Source organism: Stigmatopora nigra, chromosome 21 (assembly GCF_051989575.1).
Source record: "Stigmatopora nigra isolate UIUO_SnigA chromosome 21, RoL_Snig_1.1, whole genome shotgun sequence".
Taxonomy (NCBI): Eukaryota; Metazoa; Chordata; class Actinopteri; order Syngnathiformes; family Syngnathidae; genus Stigmatopora; species Stigmatopora nigra.
The window spans coordinates 9045266-9055025 of record NC_135528.1 but is presented as its reverse complement, the minus strand read 5'-3'; the positions used below and the strand labels follow the sequence as shown (position 1 = coordinate 9055025).

General features: G+C 45.2%; 2 protein-coding genes across 2 annotated transcripts; both read left to right on the top strand.

The window, feature by feature from the left end:
* Nucleotide 1: 1 nt before the first annotated feature.
* fabp4a (fatty acid binding protein 4a) lies at nt 2–1042 on the top strand. The gene is made up of 4 exons (XM_077742772.1): nt 2–170; nt 324–499; nt 587–688; nt 850–1042. The coding sequence occupies exons 1-4, from the start codon at nt 98–100 to the stop codon at nt 901–903; spliced, it is 405 nt and encodes a 134-aa protein (XP_077598898.1). The 5' UTR covers nt 2–97; the 3' UTR covers nt 904–1042.
* Nucleotides 1043–6091: 5049 nt separating this feature from the next.
* Nucleotides 6092–9584, top strand: LOC144215022 (guanine nucleotide-binding protein G(I)/G(S)/G(T) subunit beta-3-like). The gene is made up of 9 exons (XM_077743785.1): nt 6092–6280; nt 7428–7542; nt 7605–7750; nt 7827–7890; nt 8015–8171; nt 8261–8327; nt 8410–8611; nt 8703–8919; nt 9015–9584. The coding sequence occupies exons 2-9, from the start codon at nt 7474–7476 to the stop codon at nt 9119–9121; spliced, it is 1029 nt and encodes a 342-aa protein (XP_077599911.1). The 5' UTR covers nt 6092–6280; nt 7428–7473; the 3' UTR covers nt 9122–9584.
* Nucleotides 9585–9760: the final 176 nt, after the last annotated feature.

Genomic DNA, 9760 nt, shown 5'->3' with positions numbered 1-9760 from the left:
TGGTCCTCACCGCATTATAAATACTGAGCGCATCTCCTACAGAGTCAAATTTGGACGCACGCAGTTTTATATATCGACTAAAATAACTTTCGCAACCATGGTTGAGAAGTTTGTTGGAACGTGGAAGATGATTTCCAGCGAGAATTTTGACGACTACATGAAAGCAATAGGTAAGATCCCATTTGTTTTAAGGTCATTGGACAATCTGAAAGTCAATTTGTGCAAGCAATTCCATTCGAAATGATACTTTTTCTACTAATTATGGGCATTTTACCACTTTTAATGATGCCACTGACCTCATTGGTGTTTGTGATGATGCTCAGGGGTGGGCTTCGCCATCCGGCAGGTGGGCAACCGCACCAAGCCCAACTTGATCTTGACGGTGGACGACCAAGGCACCGTTAGCATGAAGACGCAGAGCACCTTCAAGACCTCTGAGATCAAATTCAAACTCAACGAGCCCTTTGAGGAGACCACGGCCGACGACAGGAAGACTCGGGTTCGAATCCCATTGCCTTTTATGCTTTCTTATTTAAGGTGGCGAAGGCTCCCAATTGATTGAGACATCTTTTATTTATGCCCGCAGACCGTCATCAGCTTGGAAAATGGCAAACTTGTCCAGAAACAATGCTGGGATGGAAAAGAGACCAGCATCGAGAGGGAAGTGACAGATGGGAAACTAATAGCGGTGAGAAATTTCATTTAGAGTTTGGATTTATGGAGGAAAAATACGTTTTATTTTATCAATGTATTATATGGAAGTCAAACTAACATTAGTACATATTTAAGTGAACATCAATTTTGACTCCTGAACTCATTTTCCTTTTTTTGTCATCTTTGTTCCTACAGAGGTGCATCATGGGAGATGTAGTGGCAGTGAGGACCTACGTGAAGGAAGCATGATAAACATGACGGCCGTTCCAGCGACAGGCTCAGTTTAATGAGCGTCAATTTTTCTTTTTTTTTTTAGTGTGTTGCCCCCCCCAATGCCATGAAATTCTTTGGAAACATGCACATTTAAATAAAGCTGATTTGTCCTAAATTGTGGTCTCTGTGCCTGATAAGAATAATGAAGGCAAAATAGCTTCCTGCCTTTGATTTTGTTAGCGGCTAATGGCGACAATTTTTCGGACAACAAAGACTTGAGAGGTCACCGCGGTTGATGTATGATTTCTTGTGGCAGCAGGAATGTCCACTCGAGAGCATCACGTAGCGAGTGCACTGAGGAAATGTCCTTTTTTTTTTAAGGTCAAACATTTCCCATTGAATTCTTGGCGAGCGCTCAAGTGGCTTGTTTCTCAAGACTGATTGGTTTTAATGAGCAAAACAGAAGGAACAAGATTGGACGTACACTTCAGGTCATGACTGGAAATTATCTTTTTTTTTTTTTTGTCGATAGTGATAGACGTCCAATCCATATAGGTCACCCTTTGTACATTTTGGTTGAATTCCTTTATATTTTCGCCCAATTTGAGGGTTTTTTTTTTGGACAAAAATGATATTTTTTTTGCAGCTGAAAAACAATTATAATGACTAGTGAGTTTTTTTCTGAAAGTTAATGTGGGTCATTTTTTTTGCTATCAATTTATTGTGGCAAAAAATGTGATGAGATGAGTTCCAAACGGCCTTCTCGCTATCGTGCCGCTTCCTGTGTCGCTTCCTAGTTTGCGTATTGAAACTTCCCCGAAAGTTCCCACAATGGTGGGAAGGACAAGAGCAGACAAAACACGAGTTACCTTCCCTTAGCGGACTTTTAAGCATTCTCCAGCTATGGCACCCCCGGGAGAAGTTCTCCTTTTGTCAACATGGAGCAGATGTGAACTTTTCGAACCTTGGCTTCAAAGTACAGTTAAATTTTACTCCAGTGTGTAGCAATAAATCCAAAAAGAATCTGTACTATCTGTACCAAAAAAATGGATTGGACGCCCGGCAACGGCGGCCGATTAAAAAAAAAAAAAAAGTGCTCGGGTCAACTAGGGTCAAGGCCGTCGAGCCGTCCGGAGAGGAAAACGCGAGGGTCCGGGATGAGTTTCGCCTTCCAAAAGAGAAACAGCGTGAGCCAACGGCTTCCCCGGAGAGGAAACAACTTTTTTTTGCTTCTTTGTCCGAGCGCAAGTGACTTACGCAAGTCAAACAAACTAGAAACCTTAGCAAACAAGAGAACAAGCAGGCTTTTAGCTAGCGGGGAAGCTTTTGGGGAGGTGGAAATTCGGCTCAAATTTACAGCGCCCTGAGAAGCTCAGCGTATCAAAATGTGTCAGATTTCCTGCGGTAGGAAGCAGGAACCACTTTTGCAAAGTTTCTTTTTCAAAATACGTGCTATGCTAATCTTCGGGCAGGCTTTCCGATGAGCGCTAATGCTAGGCGCTAACCTTGACGGGCAGCTGATAACCCTTCGTGTAAGGTCATGTCAATCTGTTAACAAGCGGAAAGTTATGGACGTACGTTGAACTATTCGTTCATTTCCTGCACTGCTTATCCTTACGAGGGTCGCGGGGGGTGCTGGAAACTATTCCAGTCAACTTTGGGCACCATGAAGGGGACAGACACCCTTAATTGGTGGCTAGCTACTCGTAGGGCTACATTCAAGTAATAGAGTACTGTTGGTGGAATAGATACGATAACTACATGAAAATAGTAGTCAAAATATTTGATAAATATAAATGGGAAGGAAAATTGTAAAGACTGAAAAAAAAGATAAAAAAATAAATAAAAGCCACTGAAACAGACTTCCTGCTGACTCATGTCTGTTTTTTCTTGCACAAGACAGATTGTGGTAGTAAATGTATGGCGGGCTAGGGAGGCCATTGTCTTGCATTTGTTTGTGGAGCCTCACTTTAAAGAGTTCTCTAGTCTAGTGCGGGGGATTCGGGATGGGGTTGGTGGGTTGGGGGTCCGGATAGGGGGCGGGAGTGGGGGTTTTGAAACAGGAACTGGTCATGGCGGGGGTTTGTGGCTGTTTTCTCAGGGGCTTCACTCCTATTGCTTTTTAATTAGAGAACACAATAAGCAAGGGTGGACACAGTACTGAAAAAAGTACTCGAGTAAATGTACTACTAAGTGCAAAAGGTTTCTTTGAGGAGAATTCTTCTGGTCGTGCCCAGAATTCTCCGAGTCCACGCCCGTGTGAAAAACCACGGGGCGTCGTCCAGCTGCGTGGCGTCCGCGCACAGCTGCGCCCTAAAAAAGCAAACACTTGGCCCGGGTTGTTTGGAGAGAGACAGGGGGACAGACAAAATGACGGACAGACTGATTTGACGTTTTTTTTTGACGTTTTAGGCAATAAACTTGGCTAGAATGATGTCATAATTTGGGAAAATATCATTTTGGCTCAAAGAATTAGCATCGTATTGTCAAGAAATGGAAAGCCTTTCAATAGAATAAAAATCAAGGGTGGCGGCCATATTGGTAGGGGCAACATTCCCATCAAACAAATGCACGGACTTGAAAATAGGTCAAAAGTTGGTTATTTTTCTACTTTTCCAAGATTTATATTTTGTCAATATGACTGGTCGCCATTGACGGTCGACAAACGTCCAAAGCGGGAGACTTTCCCCCCCAAAAAAATCGCCCGTTAGCAGCAGGGAATGAGTTGGTGGCCTCTTTGATCTCAGCATGACACCTGAGGATTACTTTGAGAGGGTAAAGAATTCAGACACGAGGTAAATCCCGCACGTCCAGATTGAATTCCGCTGTTTGAGTGGCTAACAATCACATGAGCGCCTCCCACCAGGGACATCGCTGAACCCCCCCTATTTTTGTCCACTACATTCCTTCAACTCTTGCCTGTTTTTGTCCCCTAGTAGGCAAGAAAGTCATCTGGATCAAGGCCAAAGAATTTTTCACCATCAAATCCTCATCTGGACGTCTCTCGCCCATTACCATTACTATAGCCAAAGTCCTAAAAGTGCTTCAAGGACTCCAATTTGTGAAGACAAAACATAGCATTTGTGAAAAACGGACTTGATTGGGTGTCCTTGCTCTTTTTAGTGTACGTCTACCCGCCACAGACACAGCAATCTGTCGCCACCGTGACCTTTTTAAGCGCTCCAAAATGAACTTGTGTGGCAAACATTAAAGTCCAAAATGGACAAGACATTGACTGACGGGAAGCGACCAAAATTAACACCACTGGAATATGAATGTAGCTTTCTTGAGATGCTAATACTAAAATAGCTTCTTGGAAGTCTTAACACTTTAAAAACAAATCGATTAATGTAAATAAAACATGAATGAAGGATTAAACCAGCCAGATATACACATTTCTAATCAACATTTTTAGCACAGGCAAGCACATGAATTTGGGGGAAACAACAAATGTCATTTGCTGTTCCCCACTCGCCCCTAGAACCAGAAGGCTCCAAAAAGCTATCAATACTGTAATCCCCGCAGGTCTACGGATGTCAGCGTTTGGCGTATGCCAGAATGACACTCATTGGCGTCCGCCTCGCTGCCTCCATTCACCGGAGCACCAGGCACATTCCTTTTTACAACCGGCATACCCAACACCTAAATGCAACACAAGCCAAGTCAGCAGATGCACAGAAAGAGGGGGGTAAAGAAAAGGGCAGAGTTGGCACATTTACGCATCAAATATATCATTCTTCATGAAAAAATAATCATAACATAAAATTGTTACCGAAAAATATGTAGCTGCGGTTTAAATCACTACAGAAATATAGGAAATGATAGTTGACTTTCACAGTCGACAACATTTAGCAATACTCTACTGCCGTCTAGTGGCAAAAGCAGGATGTGCATTCATCGACTTTCACTACTTTAAAAATCTCGGGTTTTTCATTTTATGTTTTTTGTTTATATTAGGTGTAAATGTGTATCTTGCCCAAGGAGAGAACAAATTGTAATTTTAAAACTCATTGGTTCCCACTGACAGCTTTAGACGTGAAGAACTGGTGTGCTTGGTAGACGGCCATATTGGGTCAGAAGACTAATTTTTTTAGACTTTTTTTCAAACATTGCAAAGTCTCAGTACATAATGTTCATATATTTTGCAAAAACCGTATTCAAGTGCAGTATCGGAAACCCTAGTTAGTAGCAAAACAAACATTAATAACTTCATTCCCTGCCATTGACAGCAATATACGTCAAAGTCAATTGAACAACAAAGGCTGAAATTGAATGGTCGTGTTTCAGTGCGATTGACGGCAAGAGACGTCCAATCCATTTAACTTCTAAGGTTTCATTCCATTGTTTGTTTGAAAAGTGTGAGCGCCCATGATTTAGACTCTTAAGTGGCACTTTTTTTATTCATTGGCTCACTCAAACAAAAGCAACCAGTCTTTCCAGTTCATTTTAATTACACGAATCTCATCAATCATCAATTTTTGTTTTTAATTTCCTGCAAAAGTTTGTCGCCTTCATCAAATACTGTCAAGACTCCGACTGTTCAAAGTGTATAGGTCGTCGACCTTGCGACAAACGGCCGTCTGCGACCATTCGGTGACGGTCGACCGCGTTTCTGGGTTCCTGATCCCCTGGGCCGTGACGCACATTTGACTCCACCCCTTCTAAGCCCCTAACGAGATCGGTCGTCCCCGGAAATCCCATTAGACGGCGATTAAGCTATCTCAGCTTGTTAGCGCCAACAAAGCGACACACTCGCCGGGACGGATTTACGACCCTGTGGAAAAAAAGTTGGGTCATAAAACAACATCAGCCATTGAAAAATGACATTTTGTGCCGTGTGTTGACTGGTCGCCAGTCTTGGACTGGATTGTGAAATACCCACTTTGGCGGCAACAGTTTGCTCACGCCCAGAAAAACATTGTCTAAGTAAAATGTGCTATTTACCTGAGCTATTTCACTATTTTCATGTATATATATATTTTTTCCTAACAAAAATTCAGATGTAAAAATGCAAAGGAAGAAACAGTAAATAATCCCCATATTTAGTTTTTCTTTTACTTTTTAAAGAGACCAAGTTTTTGGGGCCTTTTTTGCCCGGGACTTGCACTTTCGTCGTCCTCTCTCATTTGACGCCCACCTGTGGCCTTTCTCCGCCAGCTCATTGGACGGCCGGATAACCCGATTCCCCCGCGACCTCTCAATCGGTTTATCGTCCCTGGAGCGCTGGCCGTGGCTCGCTCCTTCTCTCTATTTCCATCGTTGAGCTTTATCCCTTCATCTCTGATCTCCTTCATCCCTTGCAATCCTCTGCGGCGGCAGGCAGAGGAGTTGAGCGCCAGCGACCAGTCGCCGTCCCAGAGCAGCAGTCGCCTTAGCCCAGCGCCCAGCCCGAGAACGGACGTGTAAAGGACAGGTCAGTCTTTTGTTTTTTTTGTCCCATTTCGCGTCTCTTTGTCCGTTCTCGTGAGTTTTTTTCCCTTTTTCGGAAAACACAAATAGTTAGCCCCCATTATTATAGCCCCCATTTCCCGCATATTGCCGTCCTCTCCCGGAGGATGCCGATCGGTCGTCCCGGCTCCCGATCCCGAACGACTAATCGGATGACCGCGGATCGGAGCTATAAAGCTTCCCGCGAAAGATCTCTCGAAGGATTTACCCGGTCTCCACCTCGCTTTGGCGACCGCTCGCGCTCTTGGAAATCCCTCGGAAACAAACGGGAATATTGGGTACATTTTGCGGGTTTCTCATTTTGCTCCAACAGTTAAAAAAATGCTTGGACGGAGGCCCAGGTCAAAAACCAGCAAAAAACTGAAAGAAATTGGACAAAATTGGATATAATGTAAATTCTTGACTGAAAAAAACTTTATTGGACTTAAAAAATGTATAACATGGTTTACTGAACTTCTAGCCAATTCTTGAAACAATGGCTTCTTAGCCATCTGGTTTTAGCCACCAATATATACTTGGCTAGCATCAATTTAAATGTTAAAAAACAATGTTTTGGGGGACGTTATCAAATGTTTCTAGACTCAGACACACTCCCACACCTGATCTCGATCGTTTTGAGATTTCGGTATCCATTGGTAATCCAATTAAACCCACCCGAAGGAAAGTACTCTATCAAAATACCTTCGACCACTCGCCGCATACGAGTTGGCGGTCGGGATCTGACATTTGGAGTTGGAGTTAGCCATTCCGGGTGACATTTGGACATTTGTTTTTTGACGCTCCGGGTCGGGATGGGCCCTTCCGGGTCCCCCGAGGCCATTTCCCGCTCATCATAGCGTTAACGGCATTAAACGAGATTACGTCCGTCAGGTACATGTCTAATCTTTCACGTTCAAAGGTGTTCTGGCTCAGCGTATTCAGGTCACGGCTGACGTGATCTGGCCGTCCAAACACCCACGTGGTGTCTCTCCTCCTTATTTTCTGAGATCCGACGTATCCGTTTTGAGCTAGATCAAGTCATTCCACCATTTATTCCAGATGCATCAATGAAGTCCAATTGCCTTTACCCGATGGAGACTAAAATCTTCATCTCCTCCGTCATCTCATTTCAGTTTGGCTCGCATTTTCCGCCACTGACGTCCTCCAGCCAGCCTCGCCATGGCCTCCGAGAAAGCCGAAATCGACGCCTTGAAAAAGGAGTGCGATGGACTCCGGGCCAAGATCGAGGTAAGCCCAAGAGAAAACTTTTCCGCCTTTTCGGGGCTAACGCTGGAGCTTCCGCTAACCAGGCAGCGCGTAAGGCCGCCAACGACACCACCATGGCGGCGGCGGCGGGCAGCGTGGCTTCGGTGGGGCGCGTCCAGCTCAAGCAGAGGAAGACGCTCAAAGGTCATCTCGCTAAAATTTACGCAATGCACTGGTCGGCCGACTCCAGGTGAGCTACGATAGGAAAAATATGTCTTGATTGGCCAGTAGCGCCATTTACGAATTTTTGGAGGTGTGCCCAACAGGTCAATGGTGAGCGCGTCGCAGGATGGAAAACTTCTGGTGTGGGACACTTTTACGGGGAACAAGGTGAGTCGGCAAAAATAGTCGTAATAGAGTCATTCAAAACAAGATGAATAAAGCAAAGATATGTTTTGATACTGGAATTGAAGCACGACACTGGTCTCTGAATCGAATCTCGCCACTTTTCTAGTTGGTGGCCGTCCCTCTGAAGTCGGCGTGGGTGATGAGCGTGGCGTTCGCGCCGTCTGGCAACCTGGTGGCCAGCGGTGGTTTGGACAACATGTGCACCGTCTACAACATCAAGGCGGCTAGCCCTAAGACCCTCAGAGAATTGGACGCCCACACAGGTGACAGAAAGCGGCGGACAGACCAACGCGCAAAGCCAGAGCGCCAAAAAAAAAAACCTAACAGTAACCCAATTCTCCGGGTGGCCTAGGTTACCTGTCCTGCTCCCGCTTCTTGAACGACACGGAGATCCTGACGGCGTCCGGGGACACCACTTGGTGAGCTTGGGCGTCTGGGTAGCGGGTGTCTCGGCGATGGATATCAACCCATGTTTAACCCCCCGTGTCTTTTCGTGTCCAGCTGCCTGTGGGACCTGGAGACGGGCAAGCAGAAGATCATCTATACCAACCACATCGGCGACTGCATGTCTCTGGCCCTGTCCCCCGACATGAACATGTTCATCTCGGGGGCCTGCGACTCGCTGGCCAAGCTGTGGGACGTCCGGGATGGCTCGTGCAAGCAGACCTTCATCGGACACACCAGCGACATCAACGCCATCTCTGTGAGAAGTGCAGACATCTCGGGAAACCTCTTCCACGATCAAAGGCTCTCTTTCTGAGCAGCTTTTTGGTGACCGCTCATTTTCCTTTCAGTTTTTCCCGAGCGGCAACGCCGTCATCACGGGATCGGACGACTGCAGCTGCAAGATGTATGACCTGCGCGCCGACCAGGAGGTCATCGGTTACCAGGACACCAGCCTGAACGCCGGCGTCACGTCCCTGGCGGTGTCCAACTCGGGCCGTCTCATCTTCGCCGGTTACGACGATTTCAACTGCCACATCTGGGATTCGCTCAAGGGCGAGAGAGTTGGTGAGTACGCGTGGCATTTCCAAATTCATTGACAGAGTCCTGTAATTCATGGATGGCTCATTGATAGAGAATGACGTGCGACCCGTTGTTTTTAGGCGTCCTGTCCGGCCACGACAACCGCGTGAGCTGCACCGGCGTCCCCGAGGACGGCATGGGCGTCTGCACGGGATCGTGGGACAGCTTCCTCAAACTGTGGAACTGAGAGGCTTCAAAGACAAAAAAAGCAAAGGCTAGATGTTGTTCTCAGCAGGTTTCATTGCCGTTTGTCCTTTCCTCTCTATGCAAAAACAAAAAGAAACGGTCGCCATGGCGAGGGTCCAGTTAAAGGGGCGACAAATGTATTCTTAAAATTGACTGCTAAACACATGTAGATGATTTGATGGTAACAAATCAAAATGTTGACACGATTGTTCTTGAAAAAAAGTGTAGGAATACAGATGTGTTTTTACTGTAACGGGTCAACAAGATCTAACTTGTGTGTGTATATAGTACTACAATGTAGATTTCTATAGTGTCTAAACACTAGCCTGGACACTTGATGTTTATGGGTCGACTAAGGCCTGCTGTGAAACACCTGTAACTACATTTTCTAGTATCTTTTAGTACTTTTTGCAATTCCTCTGTAAAAAGAAGCTCTTTCTAATAAATGTAGAATTCTGCAATAATTACAATATGTCGGAGCGTTTGTTTGTATAAGAAATAATATACCGCCATGCCAAGTACTAGGTAATATGTATGTGTATATACATCATATCTGCAGTGTATATTTCAATGGCAAACAAAAAAGAGTGGCAGTTTGAAGCTTTTATATCTAAATAACTCATTTAATATTAAAAACTAC